The sequence below is a fragment of the Pogona vitticeps genome, chromosome 2 (genome assembly GCF_051106095.1).
Source record: "Pogona vitticeps strain Pit_001003342236 chromosome 2, PviZW2.1, whole genome shotgun sequence".
NCBI classification, from domain to species: domain Eukaryota; kingdom Metazoa; phylum Chordata; class Lepidosauria; order Squamata; family Agamidae; genus Pogona; species Pogona vitticeps.
This window is the reverse complement of record NC_135784.1, coordinates 67,260,827-67,282,327: the sequence shown is the minus strand read 5'-3', so window position 1 is coordinate 67,282,327 and position 21,501 is coordinate 67,260,827. Positions and strand designations below refer to the sequence as shown.

At 40.5% G+C, this 21,501-nt stretch overlaps 1 protein-coding gene across 5 annotated transcripts in view; it reads left to right on the top strand.

Annotated features, from left to right (window-relative positions):
• Positions 1 to 21,501, top strand: part of CACNA2D3 (calcium voltage-gated channel auxiliary subunit alpha2delta 3) — a 648,666-nt gene that overhangs the window by 604,513 nt on the left and 22,652 nt on the right. For all 5 annotated transcript variants that reach the window (XM_072989633.2, XM_072989631.2, XM_072989630.2 and 2 more), the window contains 4 exons: positions 12,431 to 12,506; positions 14,129 to 14,181; positions 15,893 to 15,948; positions 18,405 to 18,516. In XM_072989633.2, coding sequence (XP_072845734.2) covers positions 12,431 to 12,506; positions 14,129 to 14,181; positions 15,893 to 15,948; positions 18,405 to 18,516 — 297 coding nt within the window. The remainder of the gene's footprint in view (positions 1 to 12,430; positions 12,507 to 14,128; positions 14,182 to 15,892; positions 15,949 to 18,404; positions 18,517 to 21,501) is intronic.

The following is a 21,501-nucleotide window of genomic DNA, read 5'->3' as shown; positions in this document are numbered from 1 at the left end:
AGGCATGGCAGGCTGTGCTTCCCTCCCTCCATCCAGACCGACTGCCTGCCTGCCCGCCTGCCTTTCTCCCCGGCCAGCGCAGCCCCGCGTTATTCAGTGCACCCGGCGTACAAGACGACCCCCCACACTTGGAGGCATGTTTTTTGGGCCCAAAAAGTCATCTTGTACGCCAGCATATACGGCACATACATACATACATACATACATACATACATACATACATACATACATACATACATACATACATACATACATACATACATACATACATAAAAAAATGAAATAATGTCTATTACTCTCTTAACACATTACATGGGACATTTACTTCAAAAACAAAGGCTACAGGGGCTTTCTGCTCTTAGAATTAAAACATCTACAGACAGGTACATTTGTAGTATTTTATATAGTGTGAATGGAACATTCATCCTGTTTCTTTAAACAATTTCCTTTCAAAGTGCAACTGCTTTGAGATAGCTATTGTAGATTCTTGGGCTTCATGTCATCTGCCTCCAGGCGTCAACATAAAGTAGAAATTAATGCGCAGAGTTGTTCAGAGTTGCTCAGATATTTTATTTATAAAGTTCTCCCTAAGAAAGCCAAACAGAGTTTTCGAAATATATTTGACACATCGAGCAGTTGTCTAGGAGTTAACAACATGACATAATCTAATTGAAAACCTCTCATTCTGTTACATATCCACTTCCAAGTGGAATGTGAGAAGCTTACGGAACAACACATTGTAAACATTGTTGCAGTTTGCTGGCATACCTGAGCTGCTAAGAATCCTTTGAAGTTAAATTAACTTCAGACAGTTTTTCCGTTTCTTCTGTCGTACATCACAGAGTTCAAACCTTGTTTTTACTATATCAGGAAATTATCCATAAAAGGACCGATTTTGCCTCAAGGTGTCCGCTCTAAAGAGATGCACATTTTGGTCACAATCCTGAAGAATGAATGTGCTTTACCTATGTTTTGCCTGATACTTCATGAAACAGTCTGTGGTCATTCCTGATGCTGTTGTGGGCAGTTAGCACCAGGATGCCAAAAATGCTCAAGAGGTATTATCCACTGCAAGAATAAAACATGGGCAGTAAAGCGGTGCACACGCCCAGGTTTAAGCAGGACTGCTTTCTATAGTTAAACAGAGATCAGAGAGAAAGCAGGTAATTAGGATGTTCTCCAGCTATAATCAGCAGACCAGGAAACAGCCAGCTGCAAAATATAGACCTGTAAAATATACAAAATCACCGCCAAAGGGATGAATAGGTTAGTTGATTTCCAGTCTGCTTCACATATATTCATACATATGTCCAGGAGCAGTCAGTTGTACATCAGTATATATGGGAAAGGGGCGACTTTGTGCATTGACTGTAAAATATGCATTTTAGTATATCTGGCCCTAAAATATCACTTCTATATGAATCTGGCATAAGGCACGCACTTTTGTATCTATTTAAACATACTTTTTAAGCTGTGTAACATTAAAACTCATGTTGGTAAAACTGAAAGAGAACAAAATATTGCGACACTTTAAATAGTAATAGATTGGTTCCATTGTGAGATTTTGTGGATCGACATCCATTTCTCCAGGCACAGCAGGACACCCATTTTATTCATGTTACTTACTTGAGCTGAGAACTAGACATGGGCACTTACCATGGTTTGGCACAGATCAGTGGATCAGGCCCACAGGTATTGCATGGGTGCCCCCGATTCCGCATCCTACTTCCTCCTGCAGAAGCAGCGCCATGGGCTTCACTACCCTGCCTCCTCCTCTGAGTGGATGCCCACAGGAGGAGGCGGGGTGTGGAATCCAGGCCCCACACAACACCTGTGGGCCCGATCCTCTAAAACCCGCCAAATTGCGGTAAGTGTCCTTCTCTACTGAGAACTCTTAGAATTCAGACAAGTGCAGAAACTGAAGTTATGTTCTCTGTGTTCCTTCCTATTTCATTTTATTTTATTTTATTTTATTTTATTTTATTTTATTTTATTGGATGTGAAGTGTGAATCAAATAGCTGGATTTTACAGTGCAGATGTTTCCAAACTCATAAGCATTCCTGCATGGAGTTTACTGTTTTTATAATATTTAGAGAAAAGTTTGCTGCATTTTTGTGCTACAACAAGTATGTGCAAATTATTGTATCTTAGATCAAGATGTCCTACAGTCATCAGTAAATTTCTAACATAACCGGGTGGGGAGAGATCCCAGGCAAGCTGACTACTCCAGTCACAGATGCTGTCCCATTATTTTAATTTTTTTTAAAAGCATTATTTTTGGTCCAACAAAGACAATCATGTCCTCTAGTCCTGCATTTCGGACCGGTTTTGCATTTTAAAAAGCAATTTGCCATGTAGGGTTTTTTAAAATCAGAAAATAAAGTCTTCTCTAGGCCTAAATGAGGTTATGAGGGAGAGAGACCTGAAATTAGCAGTCAGCTCAAGCCCTTAGGCTTAGAGGGTATAGTTTCCCATTTGGGTCCAAATTGTTCAGTGAAAATCTCTGGCCCTAGAAACTGTGGTGTGGACTGTGGCAGTTTGTAGGCCATATTTGCCCACTCCAGTTGTAGTATATGTTTAAGGAATGAATTAAACATAGACCAGATTAGGACAAAATACTCATTTTAGAGACAGTGTGCCCTAATGAGGATGAATTTAGATTCAAGGACAGTAAGTGAAACATACACAGAAAGATTTGAATCAATACTTATATAGAGCAGCAGATTGGCAAAGAAGTTTATAACAAAAAGTTATCTTACAAAAATATTCTATTGTTTCATCCTGCCCTAAACCAAAGAAAAAGTTAGATCCTGGGACTAGTAACCTGTTCCCTAAATTGAGAAAAAGGCAGAAATTGTTTGTCACCTCCTCTCCCACAAGCTCCCTTGTTGTGCCAACAACATCAAAACTTGTGCAAGAATGATAACACAGTTAGGAGGTTGCCCTTCCACTTCACATTCAGGCACCAGCATACGAGCCTAAAAATCTAGTGCAAGTTCACTAGGAGTAAAACAAAACCTGCTACTCTTTCACACAACACATATCATATTTTAAAAATGTTTTGGTATTAAGTATATCATTAAATGGTCTCATCTAAAAGAATCGTCACATCATATTTTGAAAAAAAATCCTACCATAATTCTATTATATCATACTAGCCAAGTATGTTTTAAATGTTTTTAATTTTTTATTGATTGCCATCAATTAAGAAGAGACCCACAGCGGATCTAATGGAACAGGAAGGGGGGAGGGCGTTGGAGGGGGCAGCCATTGAGGTGGTGCTGGGTAGGGGAAGGAATGGCGGTGGGGGTAGAACATGCCCACGTAGGAGAAGAGAGGTTAGATATCTTACATCTATCCCCTCTTCTAGTTCTACCCCCAACCAGATGGTATCAGGCGACCATATCAGCAAACCCTTGGGCCACACGGTGCTGTTGATGAACACCAGGTCAGTACAAAATAAAACTGCCCTCATCCATGATGTAATTCTGGATGAGGGGGCTGACCTGGCGTGCATTACTGAGACCTGGGTGGGAGAGGAGGGTGGTGTTCCCCTCTCCCAGCTGTGTCCGCCTGGGTACTCAGTCCAGCACCAAGGTCGCTCGGAGGGTCGGGGAGAGGGAGTTGCTATAGTCTATAGGAGTTTTATCTCCTTGACCAGGCTTCCTATCTCTTTGAGAGGAGGTCTCGAGGGCCTGTATTGTGTGTTGGGCTCGCGAGACAGGTTAGGGATTCTGTTGGTGTACTGCCCACCCTGCTGCGTACCAACAGTCTCCCTGCCTGAGCTGACGGAGGTAGTCTCGGACCTGGTGTTGAGGACTCCCAGGCTGTTGGTGCTGGGGGACCTCAACATTCATGCCGAGGCTCCCTTGACTGGGGCAGCTCAGGACTTCATGGCCACCATGACAACCATGGGGCTGTCTCAATGTGTCATCGGCCCAACGCATGAGGAGGGCCATACCTTGGACCTGGTTTTCTCAACGGGACTGGAAGATGGTGGTTTGGATGTGGAGGGGCTGGTCGTGACCCCATTGTCATGGTCAGACCACTTCCTGGTTAAGTTTAGTCTATTAGCTTCTTCTTCCCTCTGCAAGGGTGGGGGATCTATTAAGATGATCCGCCCTCGGAGACTAATGGATCCAGATGGATTCCTGAATGCTCTGGGGGATTATCCGTCTGATATGGTCGGCGCTCCTGTCGAAGCTCAGGTCACCCTATGGAATAAGGAGATGACCCGGGCTGTTGACACGATTGCGCCTAAGCGCCCTCTCCCTACTCGCCGAGCCCAGACAGCCCCTTGGTATACTTCTGAACTGCGGGCGATGAAGCGAGAGGGGAGACGGCTGGAGTGCAGGTGGAGGAAATCCCGCTGGGAGTCCGACCGAACATGACTTAGAGCCCATTATCGGGCCTATTTTGTGGCAATACGGGTGGCGAAACGGCAATATTTCTCCAGCCGTATTGCTTCCTCAGAATGTCATCCAGCCGAGCTGTTTCGGGTGATCCAGGATCTTCTTCAACCGGGAAATCCGGTGGAGGTCCTGGACTGCTCATCAGCTCGCTGTGATGAGTTTGCCATCCATTTTGAGGAAAAAATCGCTCAGATTCGCAGTGGGTTGGACTCCACAGTTACTGCAGAGTCAGAGGATGTATCCAGCGCACCGTGCTTTGGTCAGGTATTAATGGATGAGTTTCAATTGTTGAGACCTGAGGATGTGGACAGGGTGCTTGGATCTGTCCGTTCTACCACAACTCCGCTCGACCCTTGCCCATCCTGGCTAATTAGAAGATCAGCCAGGGGGGTTCGCACCTGGGTCCAGGAGGCCGTGAACGCCTCTTTGAGAGAGGGAGTGGTCCCTACCACCTTGAAAGAGGCGGTAATTCGACCACTTCTTAAAAAGCCAAACCTGGACCCAAGGCTGGTGGCTAACTACCGACCAGTAGCGAACCTCCCTTATTTGGGCAAAGTGTTGGAGCGGGTTGTGGCTGGGCAACTCCAGGCGCTGCTGGATGAAACTGATTTTCTAGATCCATTTCAATCGGGTTTCAGGCCGGGTTTTGGTACAGAGACTGCCTTGGTCGCCCTGTATGATGACCTTTGCCGGGAGAGAGACAGGGGGAGTGTGACCCTGTTGATACTCCTGGACCTCTCAGCGGCTTTCGACACCATCGACCATGGTGTCCTTCTGGATAGGCTGGCTGGGTTGGGAGTTGGGGGCACTGTTTTACGGTGGTTCCGCTCCTTCCTGGCTGACCGTGTCCAGAGGGTGGTGCTGGGGGACAGTTGCTCTGCCCCATGGCATTCATGTCATGGGGTTCCTCAGGGCTCGATACTGTCCCCCATGCTGTTTAACATCTACATGAAACCGCTGGGAGAGGTCATCAGGAGGTTTGGGCTGAGGAGTCAGCAATATGCTGACGACACTCAGCTCTACCTCTCGTTTTCCACCAATCCAGGTGAGGCGGTTTCTGTGCTGAACTCGTGTCTGGACCTGATAATGGACTGGATGAGGGTCAATAAATTGAAACTCAATCCAGATAAGACGGAAGTGCTGTTAGTGGGTGCTTTGCCAGACAGGCTGGAGGGCCATCTCCCTGCCCTGAATGGGGTTACACTCCCCCTAAGGGACAGGGTCCGCAGCTTGGGGGTGCTCCTGGACCCCAGTCTAGCACTGGAAGCCCAGGTGGACTCGGTGGCCAGGGGCGCCTTCCTCCAGCTGCGGAAACTATACCAGCTACGGCCCTACCTGGACGAACAGAGTCTCATGACAGTTACACATGCACTGGTAACATCCTGTATAGATTACTGCAATGCGCTTTACGTGGGGCTGCCTTTGAAGACGGTCCGGCGACTGCAACTGGTCCAGAATCGAGCGGCGCGGCTGGTGAGTGGTGTGGCCACCAGGGAACATATCAAGCCGATTCTGTATAAGTTACATTGGCTACCAGTTGCTGCCCGGGCCCAATTCAGAGTGCTTGTTTTGACATATAAAGCCGTAAACGGCTTGGGCCCTGGATACCTGAAGGACCGCCTCCTTCCATATGAGCCTACCCGGCAGTTAAGATCTAGCCAGGGGGCCCTTTTGAAAGAGCCATCCCTCAAGGAGGTAAGAGGGACGGCTTGTAGACAAAGGGCCTTTTCAGCAGCTGCCCCCAGACTATGGAATGCCCTCCCTACTGAGATTCGTCTGGCGCCGACACTGATGACATTTTGGCGCCAGGTCAAAACCTTCCTGTTCCAGAAGGCTTTTAACTGAAATAATATTAGCTGTGGGTCCGATGGCAATTTTATATATATTTTAATTGTATTTTAATTGCTACATAACTTTATTGTATTTTAAATGCTGTAAGCCGCCCAGAGACCTTTGGGTAGTGTGGGTGGCATATAAATTAAATTAAATTAAATAAATAAATAAATAAATAAATAAATAAATAAATAAATAAATAAATAAATAAATAAATAAGATGCTCTTGTGTAATTATGCCTCCGGAAGAGAATTGGCAGACTCCACAGCAGCAAATTGCCACTTAAGTGAGTTAGCCCAAGGATTCCTAGTTCACACCAAATCACCCAAGTGAAACTGAGGAAGTCCAGGGTTGCATCATGGTAGAAGAAACCATTGGATAAGGAGCAGAGGAGTGAAACTGCCCTGCTGCAATATAGATTTAAAGGTTGAAAGCCAAATTGTTGCAACTTGCTAATATAATGTGGATAAAAGTTCATAACAAATTCTTATGTAACAAACCTCCGCATACTGAACGCTCAGCTACAGTAAGGGAATTAGGTTATTTCTAGTCCTATGTTGTGTCTTGTTCTAGTTTTTGAGTGAGAAAGGGAAGGTCTGAAAGAGACAAAGTTGTCACATTTTCCTTCTTCACCAATAAAGCATTTACTCAGAACCACAGGGTTCATTATAGTAACTGCCATCTCTTTATTGTACCACACAACCAGCGGGATATAATGGAATATATAAACCTAAAAACATTTTAATGATATTAAAGATAAACTGCAGGAGTATTCTAAATTGAAACTATCATAATTTGGGAGAATTGCCATGATCAAAATGAAAATATTACCAAAAATTACTTTTTTCTTAAGGATGCTCCCAATACAATTAGAAGAAGAAGATATCTGGTGGAGCGCCTTCTCCCACTCAGTTCTGCCAGAGTCACTTGTTCAACCAGGCCGGGTGGCTGAGGGGCCTAACATCGAGGGAGGTCCGGAAGGAAAGAACGAGGAACTAGGCCTTCTCGGCATTGGCCCCTAGCCTTTGGAACAACTTGACAGTGGAGATCTGCCTGGCTCCCTCTCTGGGTGTTTTCAGGAACAAACTTAAAACCTATTTGGGCAGACTTTCCCTCTTGCCATGACTTAATTTCTTATACTTTTCCACCTTGGATCTATAATATATATTTTTGGTTTTATTGTTTTTAAATTTTAAACTGCCCAGAGTAGACCTTTGGTCTAGATATTTTTGTGCTATTTGGGGTAGATTTGTTGAATTTGTATTAGTGAAAGGAAAGGGGAAAGCCTCTAAACAACAATGAATACAATTTTGAAAAGGAGCTTCGTATTAAAAGTATTGTTCCAAAGGGTCCCATACATATGGGGGAGCACTGTGGTTTAGATTGTATTAGTAAGGTTTTTTTTTTGTATTTAGTTTTGTTTTGGAAATTTAAAAATAAATATCTAGGCAATGTTGTTCTGACCTCTCTGTTTGTTCTTCTGATCCCTTAAGAATTGCCTTATCATTTATCCTTCTCTTGCGTAGAGAGAGAGAACAGCAGAAAACTGGGAGGCAAATAGTTGTATGTATAACAACAACTTCTACCATGTCCTCCTGCTTTTTAAAAAATGAGAATATATGGACATTGAAGCATTGCCATCAGCTCAATTTGATCTTCACTAGACACTCTAGCCTTCCTAGTATTACGATCACACGCAGTTATCAGGGTGCTAATTGCGATACTGATCATTCTCTGGTGTGTAGTGGAGTCAAACTGCGTATAAAGAGATTGTATCAAATGAAAAAGGAAGGAAGACCACGCATTATCAGCAAGTCTCACGGTTAGAGAAAAGTGGAGGAATTTGCCCAAGCATGTGAGAAAACTCTTCCGGCTGTTACAAATGCACCTGAATGATGGGAACATTTCAAGAACACTGTTTATAACACCGCCTTGTCCACATTTGACAAGAAGACTAAAAAGACAGCAGACTGGTTTGGAGCCCATTTGAAGGAGTTGATGCCAGCCATCGAGGAAAAGAGGAGAGCTCTAGCAGCATACAAAGCCTGTCCTGGTGAGTACAACTTGCAGGCTTTTTGTCTTGCTCATAACAAGTCCAACAGACTTCCAGGAGATGTTCTAACAATTATTGGCTTCAGCTCTGCTTTCAGATACAGACATCAATGGACACGGGTAACATCAAGAGAAAGTATGAAAGTATCAAGCAGACTTTAGGTACAATACAGGAGAAATCTGCTGTTGAAGTCTGCCACAGATGTGATCATCCAGGACTGAACACAGCAGATGGAACGCTGGGTGCAGCACTACTCTGAGCTATATTCTAGAGAGAATGTAGTAATAGAAGAGGCATTAAATAACATGGGGTGCCTGCTTGCCTTGGAAGAGTTGGACAGCGAACCAACTTTAGCAGAAATAAAAGAAGCCTTGGATTCCTTCACCTCTGGCAAGCCACCTGGAAAAGATAGCATTCCTATTGAAATGCTGAAGTGTTGTAAAAAGATCATCACCACTTAGCTGAATGAAATCTTTCATCTTTGCTGGAGGGAAGGTGGGGTACCACAGTACATGAAGGATTCAGGCATCATCACATTGTGTAAGAACAAAGAAGACAGGGGCGACTGCAATAACTATCGTGGCATCTCTCTTCTCAGTGTTGTAGGGAAGCTGCTTGCCTGTGTTGTGCTGAAGAGGCTCCAAGTGCGTGCAGACAGTCTATCCAGAATCACAGTGTGGATTTTGAGCTAATAGTTGACGTGATATTTTCCCTCAGACAGTTGCAGGAGAAATGTAGGGAACAGCAGCCACTCTTTGTGGCCTTCATAGATCTTACAAAGGCCTTTGATTTAGTTAGCAGGGATAGCATTTTTATAATACTTCCCAAGATTGGATGTCCACCTCGACTCCTTAACATCATCAGGTCCTTTCATGAGGAAATGAAGGGCACTGTAATTTTTGATGGCTCAACATGAGATCCCTTTGACATCCAAAGCGGAGAGAAACAGGACTGTGTCCTCGCACCAACTGTTTGTTTGTTTTTCCTGTCATGCTGAAGCACACTCTTGGAACTATAAGGTGTCTGTCTCCGGATTAGATCAGATAGAGAGCTCATTAATATCTCTAGACTGAGAGTGAAGACCAAAGTCCAGCTGAAATGCACGCGGGACTTCTTTGCTGATAATGCAGCTGTTGTTGCCCATTCTGCCGAAGAGCTCCAACAATTTATGAATCGTTTTAGTAAGGCCTGCCAAGACACTGGATTAACAATCAGCCTGAAGAAAACACTTACCTCCCTCTATTACTATCTCTACACAAGAACTGGAGGTTGCTCATGATTTTGTGTACCGTTGGCTCGATAATCTCTGATACTCTCTCCCTAGATGTTGAGCTGGATAAATGCATTGGCAAAGCAGCTACTACGTTCTCTAGACTTACAAAGAGAGTATGGCTTAATAAGAAGCTGACTGCATGTACCAGGGTCCAGGTCTATAGAGCCTGTGTTCTGAATACACTCCTGTACTGCAGTGAGTCCTGGACCCTTTGTTCATGGCAGGAGAGGAAGCTGAACACCAACATAAACTTTCCTCTTTTCATCTTGGCTTGCAAGGGTTTATTTATTCCTGAGAGCAAGAAACTTGACAGATAGATGTTCTTGGACTGCAATTCCCAGAAGCCTTTTCACCACCAGCTCTGCTGGCAAGGGTTTCTGGGAATTGCAAAAAGACCTGGGTTGTCTAAGGTTTCCAGGGGAACCATTCACCTATATCACTCCAAGTTGAAGAATACTGCTGCCACTAAGCTGTATGTTTATTATGAGTGCTATTTCAATTCTTCTTAGTGAACATCAAAAGGGCTTTCAGTGAGTAGTGAAATAGGCCAATACATGAAAAAGATGGGTATAGTCTTATATTAGCCAGTGTTAAATCTTGGAGAGAATGGGTGCTTACTGGAATCCTTCCATCTTCTGGGCAAAAAAAAGCCCAGAATACTTTTGTTTTTATTTTTGTTGCCAGGAAGTGGTGACAATGAATAATATTTTATAACCTTTAATAACCTTTGAATTGCAAAGCTGGAAGGGACCCTATGGATCACTGCGTCCAGCCCCTCTTAAGGAAGCACAGTGGGGTATTGAACTCCCAGCCTCTGGCTCTGCAGCCATAGATTTAAGCCACTTCAGCAGTGTCTTGATGGTTAATAGTTTATAGCTACATTTGAGTTCATTTCACATTCTAACTTAGCTACAAACCATCAGACTGGAGAAAAACAGTAATTTAATTTATTTTTAAATGACTAAGTAGTTACGTACATTTATATTCCCCCCACACACACACACACTGAAATTAAAGGAGATTAGAATTGTTTAATTTTGAATGAATCATGCCACATATGATGTGGTAATGACTGATTTTTTGGTTTAAAAAATGCAGAATGCAAATCCAGGCTTTTAAAGGAAATGTGGTACACATTTTCCCTTAAGATTTGTTCTCCCTCCATGAGGATCTGTTGATGTTAGACTAATACGCTTTTCCCATATTTTCCTTCCTGGACCACATTTTTATTATGAGTATTATCTGCAGTTTGAAAAAACGGCAAAGCATCCACCTGTAGATTTATAGAACACTTTCCAATGAGATGATTCCCTTTATCCTCTATTCCTTTTTTAGTAGTCTATTATTGCACAAGCCCACTGATTTTTAAAACCTGTACTTTCAGTACCTGACTTCTGTTTATGTTCAAATCCACCTATAGACTACCTATCAATAATGTAGACTGACAAAACACATTGATTTGAACAAACTTCATATGCTGCAACCAGACTCTAGAATGTTTGTTAACTGTGTACCAATCCAATTTACTTCTGTGTTCCATTCACTTCATCTAGAATCGTTAAACAAACCTGGCATCAAAATCATAAAGATGCACTTGGAAGAACAATTGTGCTCAATTTTTTTCTGCTGAATTATTTGATGCTTCTTGACTATAAACAAAATGTTTGAAATATGAAGAAATTCATCATGTTTCTATCAAGTGCTTCATTAACAAAAAAATCTGTAGCACTTTGTACAATATGAACTTTATATGGTTTAGAGTTGAATCATCCATATTCATAACCACCACTCTGTTCAGTGGACCATTAACATTTCAAATGAGTTCTATGCTTGGACCTCACTATGTGTCGGTAAAATGTTACTCAACTTGTCGTGAGAGTTCATGGACAAAGATTTAAACCTATTTCCTTCATTGCCTGGTGGCTAACTTAGTGTACATTTGTTTTATTCATCTCACCTAACATAAAATAACCTTTCAGTATTCCATGTTGCACAGATGCAAGTTTAGCCTGGAGGCTGGGGGTGCAGCATGGCCTCTCCCAATTTGAAGAGACACTTGTTCAACAGGCCAATGGAAGTGTAAATTTTGTGGAACTGTAGAATGATATATGTGCATTGGATGAAATAAACTGAACTCGTTTGACCATCACTGCGTTACTGAGTTTCAGTCACCTATGCCTCTGAAGTCTAGAAAAATATCCTGTCTTTTCAGTTATCAATATGTGTCATGTACTATTAAGTGTTAACACTTCTGAAGCATAGTGACTCTAACTGCATTTTCAGGATATGTGAAATATTGAAGGAGTGGTTTATCTTTACTACCCCCAGTGAATTCCTATGACCAAGCAGGGAATTGAACCCAGGTTTCCTGAGTCTTTGTACAACTCTCTGACCATTATACCTCACTGGCTGTCTTAGCATGAGAACACTTATTAAAATATATAAGGCTATGATCAAGCTGACGTGAAACATGCTTGTCTTATTGATTTTGTTATGTTTCTCTACCATTGAAGTCAGTTGGATCTTGGCATAGTGGTTTAATTGCCCTCCATTTGCAGCCAAAGAGTGGATTTTCCTTCGAGCATCAAACTGAATACATTCTTTCCCTTTCCTTCTGTTGCTTATCTTGCTTGTCATTTTTTGTATTGCTTTCCCAATTTGTGTATCATTACTTCTCACAGCCTTATAAAATCTTTTCAAAATGTGTTAATTTTTCTTAGTGCAACCACTCCTTTAAAAAAATTAACAAATAACATTCTAGTTGCCTTGTGGGCAAATCTTGTTGTATTTCTCCTGCTGTTCTCTGAGATGTTTTCTTCATCTATATCAAGCAGTTTCCTTTGTTTTCCCCCCATAGAATCACACTTTATGACTACCAAGCCATGTGTAAAACAACCAAGGAAAGCAGTGATGGTGCCCATAGTTTACTCGATGTAAGTATCTTACAACTGATTATGAACACCTCTTCACGAAAATGCAATGCTTTTTCTATTTACTTATAAGTAAATGTCAGTTTCCCACAGATCAGTTTGTAGATTGCAGTGTAAGCCATACAAAGAAACACAACATAAATGTGCACACCGGTACACCAGTGTTATATGATAAAGTTGTGTGTGTGTACATTAATGTCATATGATCCCCCTGTATGTTATAAGACTTCTCAGGCACCATTATATTAGTCTGTAAGCCTTACGGGAATTTCCTTTCAGCATTATTTCACATCATAATAGAAATGGTTTGACTTTGAAAGAAACAAATGCAATGTGTTCCCCTTTTGCCGCTTAAGAATAGTCTACAGTAGCAATTTTCTTCTTCATCTCATTAGCCCACACTAATGCTAAAGCTTAGTCAGCATGTTTGTCTGTTCTGAACACCTGCTTGTTGGAGTTTGTAAATTACCTATAAACACTTGCTATATTTTAAATTATGAGGGGAATTTCAATAGCCTACAGGTTCACTGTTTGTTAATCCACTGGAAAGTGAACACTAGATTCATTTAACTGTGGACCTGTATTAAGAACTCTTCCTCCAAACTTACCTTCATTACTCTTACAATGACAACCTCACTATAAGTCTGGCTTTTCTGCAAGATCAGGGCTACCGTTCATATGTGATATTGGAAGGCAAGCTTCCTTTTTTTATTATTCTAATTTTTACAATCTAAAATGCAACACTTACGCAGCACAAAATGTTCAGATTGTTTTGCAACAATAAGCAATAAATGATTTAAGAACTGTAAACTTTAGTACGACGATTAATCTTGTATAGAATAAGAACAGAATTTGAATAAACTGCAAACCTTTGCAGAGTCAGAAGAATAGGTTTGTACCCCCAGCAACTTGGGAAAACGAAATAAAGATTTGTACAATAAGCCCAGATTAATATTCTTTGGCGTGTACAGGGTTAGCTCCAGAATCTACCTCTCCTGGGTGGAAGAATTTCCTCTGTTTCCTGGAGGCATGAATAAAACGCCAGTTGAAGGAAGAATTTGTTTTCATTTATTTATTTTATATAAGAATTTAGATTTTAGAAAAGAAATATTTGGGGTTTGCTGGCCTTCCCTTTGACCTGGGGTGGCATTTGGAGCCCCAGGGTGGGGGAGGGGAGCCTTGATAGTAAAGAAAATTGTTGCCACAAGATTCAGGACTGCCAGTGCAATCTGGCTGTTATTTTTTTGCTTTCAAAGGCTCTCCTGCCCTGGGCCGTACCAAAGCTCACAAAGGCCTCCTCAGAATAAAAGGGAGCCCTAGTGAGGCATGGAACCTAAAAGGAGGAAGATAGGAAGCTTTAAATTACTTCAAAACAATTGCTTCCTTGGCCTGATCCAGATTATATGGCTCCAAGTTACACAAGCAGGATTTTGCCCATGGATAATTTCATCTGTCGAGTATGTATCAGGAACAAAACTGAGTATGAAAGTAGAATCATGAAGCTATAATACTGACAGTTGAAAGTCTCTTTCTGTATGCTTGAAATTGTGTTAAGTAATTCATCACATTGTTTATAAATACTGTGCATCCTCATGTTTTGATTTAAACAAATCCCTTCTCCCCAGCCATATAAAACCTTCTTTGCTGCAGTTAAGTGGATTGTGACTGAACTTGTCTTGTAAGTAAAACTTATTAAAAGCTAAAGATTATTTGTACCGTTCACACTGAATTCTTTTTCATTATAAATTCACACATATATTATATTCATATCTCCTGTGTCTAATAGGAAGGGTTTAAAGGCTTCTGTTTCAGCAGCATAATAGTTCCCAGAATAGAAACCGAGAGCACAGTCTTGTATGTGGTCACTCTGATATCTGTTTTCAGTGGCTCTAGATCCTAAGCTAGTGGATATAGGACTAAAACCTAGATTTATTGTTGTGGTTGCAGTTAAGTCTAATATGAATCTTCAGTTATGTTTCCAGCACTGCTTGGGTGGGCTGTTCTGTGAATATTATTTGTCAGAGGATCTTTGGTTGTTCTGAATTTAACAACCGAAGCTTGGCACACTCAAAAGCTCACAAGACATCTAGCCATGCTCCTGAGATGAGGATAAATTTGGGTCATTCTTGAATAGCATTGAAAATTGAAATGAGTGAAGCACTTGAAAATGATCATTCTTTATACAAAGTTGGATCCCACTTAGAAAGCAGAAATGGACACTAGCATTTCTGCTGGAGTTTATTAAGTGTGTGTGAAGGAGAGGCAAGAGGGATCACTGTGAAATATTTGACCTACTGCAAGATGCTTTTTACAGACAGATAGTAGCATTCATATAGTTTCCCCCCCCCCCCCTTAGGAAGTGGAAAGCTCTGTTTGTGTGGCTGAGCTGTGCTTTTATTGCAAATGAAACTTACAAATTCAGTGACTCCTAAGGTTAAGTGGAGCTTAATCTTTAAATTACATTAAATTTACATATTAAGAAGCAGGAAAAATGTATTTCCTTCCATGATACAAATAAGGCATTATTTTCTTTTATTTCATTGGCTATAGCAACTGTATTTCAAAAATGGAACCTTTTGCAAACTATTGTTTTTTTTCTTTAATTTTGGAAACTTGATTTATAGATTTCACAAATACATCCACTGAAGATAACGAATAGCACCAAACATAAAATGTATCATTTTTTAAATAGGAAAGATGCAGATAATTTTGCAACTAGCCAGTGCAAGAAAATGAGTAATGATGTCATATCATTCAGAAACCTAGAATGAAAATAATTCCATAAAAGTAGCAATGGAATTTAGGGCCCTACGGGATTTTAAATTAGAGAATTAAAATATACTGGCTGAAGTCTTCTTGTGCAGTTACACAAGAGGTATAACTCTTGGAAGCCATAAATTAAGAAATCTCCATAAACATTTATTGCAAGTCAGCATGCAGCAGATGATGCCTGTGGAGATTTCTTAACTTAATAGGAATCCACTTCCATAAATTACGCACAAAGCTTTCCAAAAGCTTTTTGCGTAACTGCCCAACAGGATTTCAGCCCCTGTATCCTGAGGAATTTACTGGACATGTTATTCATCAATTGCATTCTTGCAGGCTACTCTGCCCTGGAAGCTTTATGAAGACTTTCATATCAAAATTGTTGCATATATAAAGATCTTGTAATGGAATTATGGAATATCAATGTCAGTGAAATGTGGAATTTCAAGATGGAGTCAGTTGACAGAAAACTAACAGCTGTAGAAAATAGGAAGTCGCCTTGACCTAAATTTGATGTCTGTCTTTGACTAGAAGAAAAAGAATTTTATTGTTGACCACAAATCCTGTGATGTAATCACATACCAGATGTAATCATATGATACATATGTTCTCTTGTGATTTAGGTTTCTGGTTGAATTTAATCTATGCAGTTGGTGGCATTCCGATCTAACAGCAAAGGGTAAGCATAATTTATATATGTGTGAATGTTAACAAATACAGTCTTGCTTTGCGAGAGTATAAACAGAAGACAGCATTCCAAAAGATACAATACCTGCTTGTACACCACTTATTTCCATGAGAATGGAAGCCTGCCATACATGTGCCATTTTCCAATCTACATTCAGGATTCTGTGAACTCTTATGACATGAACTGACTGTAGCCAGCCATTCAAGAATAGTAAAATCATGAAGAATGTAGTCTTGCTCTTATGGTAGCCTTGCTTTAAAGGTGTCATGAGGTTTTCAAAAAGTGCCGTGAGATTATAGTGTGACATTTAACACCCGGCGTGCCCTTTGGCTAAAGTATTGCATGACAGTGCACTGTCATTAAGAATTTAAAAAATCTCAGTCCCTGTTCTGACACAGGGTCACCCAATCCCTGCTTTCAAAGATATATTCTAATAAGATGTGAGGTATGCTGCCTTTCCCAAGAACAGAGGTGGGAGGGTTTGGGGGTGGAATGTACCTGCCCCACCCACAAGTCACCTGCAGCTTCAGAATAAAGCTATTTTTACCATTTTGAGGTGAGGAGTGCAAAATAACTGTTAAATGGAGAATCTCACCCCCGGAGGCCCCTTTAAATGTGGTTCTCTTATTTTGTTTATAAGAGAAAAAAAACGGTTCTAAAATTTTGGTTGAAAGAGAAAAAAAACTCCCTCTGGAAGAGAGGCGGGAGCTCCAGGGCTCCGTGCAGCCTGCTACCCATACATTTTCCACTGTTACCTTTCACCTTTTCTTATCGTCATCTTTTCTGTTTCACTGGTATTTCTCCTTCTAAAAGTCTTTCAGGGAAAAGGTAGAAAGCATACATCATGCTCAGCTGCTCTCCTGGCTTCCTGGATTGAGGCTAATACTGATACAACGGTGATGTCCTCATGTGACCCTTAGAAATAACATGCCCTGTGTCACACTATCCAGTGAAGTGGCTTTTTAAATCTGTGGCTCTTTCCCTTAAAAAAAAAAAAAAGAAGAAGAAAGGGAAAGAAGGAAGGGAAATAGAGATAAATGTGTATTACAGCTGTAACTGTATTATTAGCTCATAGCCTGCCTTCCTGAAGGGCAAAGGTTTACCATTACCTCACTAGATAAAGATACTGCATTTGAGGGATATTCGTTCACATTATAGCTGGAAGCAGAACATGTAATTATATACTTCACCTGCCCCTTTCTTTAATTACTAGGAGGCTGGAAAATGCTCCCTCATCCTGATCACTAGAAAGGGATCATTACAGTTTAGAACTTGGTGAGCTGGCAGTCACACAGGAGTTTGGTAGCAGACATTAAAGAGAGCAGGTTCAAAATGCTAGGACGCTAAACTCTCCTTCACTTGTCCTAATGATGAGACGGGTCAATCAGATATATTTACTAAACAGACCATACATTATAGCCTGATCTGTTTAGTTTTTCCCTAGAAGTATCTTACCGGTATTCATTTATTTTGTTTCCATCCTACTTGGAAAAAAAACAAAATAACCGAGATGGCTCTTTTAGGTCCAGATCAAATTTAGGGTCAATACTTGCTTAGCTTTAACAATGCTTTGGTATCAGGTGCTCCCTAGCTAAGTGTTAGGTAGCAGGTATGCAATTACTAAATGCAATGAAATAGGTAGACATGGCAATATGTTTGTTCACACCAACTATCATGTTTTCATGAAAAAAAAGAAGTTGTAGGAGTTTCCCTCTCCCATTAACTAAAGCAATGTTGTGTTAGATCCAAAATCAGCTTTGCATAGAGCAGTCATTAGTGAAATCACTAGCATTTTAATCTTAACTAGCTGATCCAACTTATTTCCGTGGGTCTGCGCTAACTATAACTAAACTGGGAGTTCAGATGATTGATACGTGTAGCTACTCCAGCAAATATGATTCAACATAGGTGACCAGGTACTGTTGATGTACTCTATAACACTTGTTGTATTGACATATTCTGCTACAGCTGTGCTTTTGTAGAGGGTGTGTTAAAATCAATATTTCTTCATGCATAAGGAGCTAAGACTTGTGCAGAAAAGTGTTTATACCTTGATTGTTGGTTACATGGAAACTGAAGGTAGCGCTGCTTTAGCAAAGAACAAACAGCAAATATCTATTCAATTATAGCATCCCTTAGAACAAAGAAGGGCAACTTAGTACCTTCCAGATGTTTTGGAAGATAATCTGGCTGGAACTGATGGAAGCTCTACTCCAAAACATCTGGAGCAGATAAGCCTTACCTTAGAAAAAATACATCCTCTTTATAAATGGACCACTTAATTATAAACTAAACTGTATGCATTACCTCCATAAATCACAGGGTGGCAGAAGCAGAGTGATGTTTTTTATCCCCTTTTAAAGCACATTATGTAGTATTTCACACTGCAGAACTTTGAGTGAAGTTATTATCAAATGCAATCAATCTCTTATTTTTATTTGCTCTAGCTCAGAGATTGAAACAAACCCTAGAACCTTGTGACACTGAATATCCAGCCTTTGTTTCTGAACGCACAATCAAGGAGACCACAGGCAATATTGATTGTGACGATTGTTTCAAGTAAGTACTTTTCTCCCCCATAGAATTGCTTGTGAAACACCAACACCAAGCACTTTTAGCTCTTGCAGTTAGCCTCATCATGTGAAAATGTTCACTATTTAAAGATTGGTATTCATGCGTTTGAAAAAACCGGGCAAACATACATAACTGTAGCTCACTACAGGAAGCTTCCATGCAGTCCTGTTCACCAGAGCTCCACTAATAAAACTTTTAAGGAAAGGAAGATGTATGCTGTTGACATATGAGGATTATGTGGTACTTCAAAATTAAAATTAAAGTTCCTGATTCATGCCCTATGACCACAAATTGAGACACAGAATTTCCATCTGGATTAGTGGGAAGCACATGAACATTTAATAGCTAGTTCCAAATTACAAGCCTTCGGGTAGCTGATTTGTGTTCTTAATTAAATTTATTGTAATTTTAATTCTAATTCCAATTCCACTATGTTCCACTAATGAAGCAATACATTATGTAGGAATGCAGGAGAGGGTCTTCTATGATATGGCACCTCCATTGTGGATTATCCTCGCGGTGGAGGCCCAACTGCCCCTTCATCAACACTTTTAGAGTTGTGTATGGAGTTTTTGACACAATGGGTGATGTCATAAATTATTTAAATAGTTTAAAGTCATTTGAAATTGTCTGAAATTGTCATACTATCTGTGATCTGCCTTAAGATTTTTTGATATATTGTGGGATGTGCAGTAAATATTTTAAAAATAAATTAAAATAAAATATTTCACAAATTGCCAGGAGACTAGATTTCTACATACTTACCAAAACTGTACTGAATTGCTTATCAGAATAGTCACTCCCATCAGAGAACCCTCTAAGGTGGAGACATATCTATGACACAACCTTGCTACTGATCCTCAGGATGTAGAGTTCAAAGATAGTTTGAGTGCAGCATCATTGTGGCTTCTGAATGTATACAGACCTAGTTATTGTGATCCCATGGCATTATACAACCATTTTGTTTGTTTAATAGTCCCTTAAAGCAGCTCACTGATCAAGGCTTTTATAGCTTTCTATTGGGGATTTGGAGCAACATCAAAATGGCTACATAGGCATCAGCATTGTTAGATAAATGTAGCGTGTATAATATATAAGGTACTGTATATACCGTAAGTGAACTTGTATGGAATATGAATCCGTAGTCCCCAAGACAACCCACCTCACTTTATGTCTGTGTTGCTCATATGTTGGCACAGCAGAATTTCAGGTCTATTTTTTTCATTGTTTCTGTTTTAATTTAAAAAAAAACATGAATGCATACATAAGCAAGGCAGGACTTGTTATTCCTTACTGAAGAATCTAAGCCAACCATGAAGTATATCTGCTTATCATTTCTCCCTGTCCTGGAAAGATTTATCGCTTCTTAACAAAATCTGGAATATGGTAGACACTGTAAATTTTGCACGGTATCTTCAGGATAGCCAGAGTGGGCACTGAAACATCACCCAAAAGAAAGACAAGACAATGCCAACATGGAGGAAATAAGACTTGCATAGAATTCCTTATGCTAATTTATACATGGTTGCGAAATTAGAAATTATTTTCAAAATGGAAACAGAGTTATAATACATCTAACCCAAGCAGGGAAGAATGACTCACTTGCCCACTCTTCGGTTTACTGCCATGGTGCTGCTAATGGGAGGTGAAGGGCTTCAAGACCTCTTCCCCCCTCCATATGTCTCCTAAATCGGAGCAGCCTGAATAGTCTCTAGATGAGGACTGTCCTCTGGCAGCCCTTTAAATGTCATGTGGCTACCTAGAGTACCCCATTGTACTCTAAGGGACACATTACAGGGGACCCTCGACTTACAGACGGCTCGACTTACAGACTTTTTGAGTTACAGACTTCTCTGGCCGCAAAATTTAGGTTCGACCTACAGACCAGAAAAAAACCAAAATGGAACAAAAATGGAACAAAAATGGCCAGTTATGGGATTAATCGATTTTCAATGCATTGTAGGTCAATGGAGACTCGACCTGCAGACTTTTCGACCTGCAGCCACCATTCCAATACGGATTAATTCCGTAAGTCGAGAGTCCACTGTATGTATGTTGAGCCTTATATTTCCAGAAGTGAAAAACCACCTCAGTTAGCTAACCTAAGGGAAATCTGATGGGAATTCTGCTCGCAACAGTGGGGTAGTAGGGAGAAAGTTAGGAAATGGATTTTCTTTGCCAGAAACATTTGCAGCACTGCCTAGTAGTGATGAGCTCTAGCCATATGTATCACTGCAAAGGCGTTTTTAAAAAGAAATCTGGCTTATCCCTCCTCTTTATGACAGCCTACAAATAAATTTAAATAAATGGGGAAGACACCATGCCTGAGATTACCTATGCGTGAGCTGGATTTATGGGAATGCTACATACAGAAAGTTAGACTAGCATGGGAAACATTCTGTGAATTTAACATAATCTTATGCGAGGCAAACAAGAAATGTGATTCTTTTTTATTATAAATACTAACAATATTAACCAGGACATAAATTCATATAATTCTATACCTTCCCTCCCTCCCAAACTCCCTCACCCTATTCCCCTTGGCAAAGTCATGTACAAAATCTATATGATGGTGCTTTCCCAGGAAAATTATTGTCTTACCCTAAATAAGTTATAAAGACTAATAAATCCCATATCCTTATTTTCTGTTCCATTCATATAACCAATGAAAGGATGCTAATCTGCTGTGAAAGAATCCAAGTCTTTTATTCCTTTAGCTGCAAGCAGCTTGGCGGCTCGTTTTTCCTGTAGAATGCCACGCTATGATAGATACCCCTTGCATAATTTCCCACCTTTTAGCCATAATCTGTCTTGCTGTTATTAGAAGATTGCCTATTAAGGGTTTACGTAAAATCAACTCATTCTCCCTCTTAGAAAAGGATAAGAACTGCTCATTCCGGAGATTTAGGAATCAACTTATTTGTAATTTTGTTCATTTCATATAACAAGAAATGTGCTTTATTTAGAGCA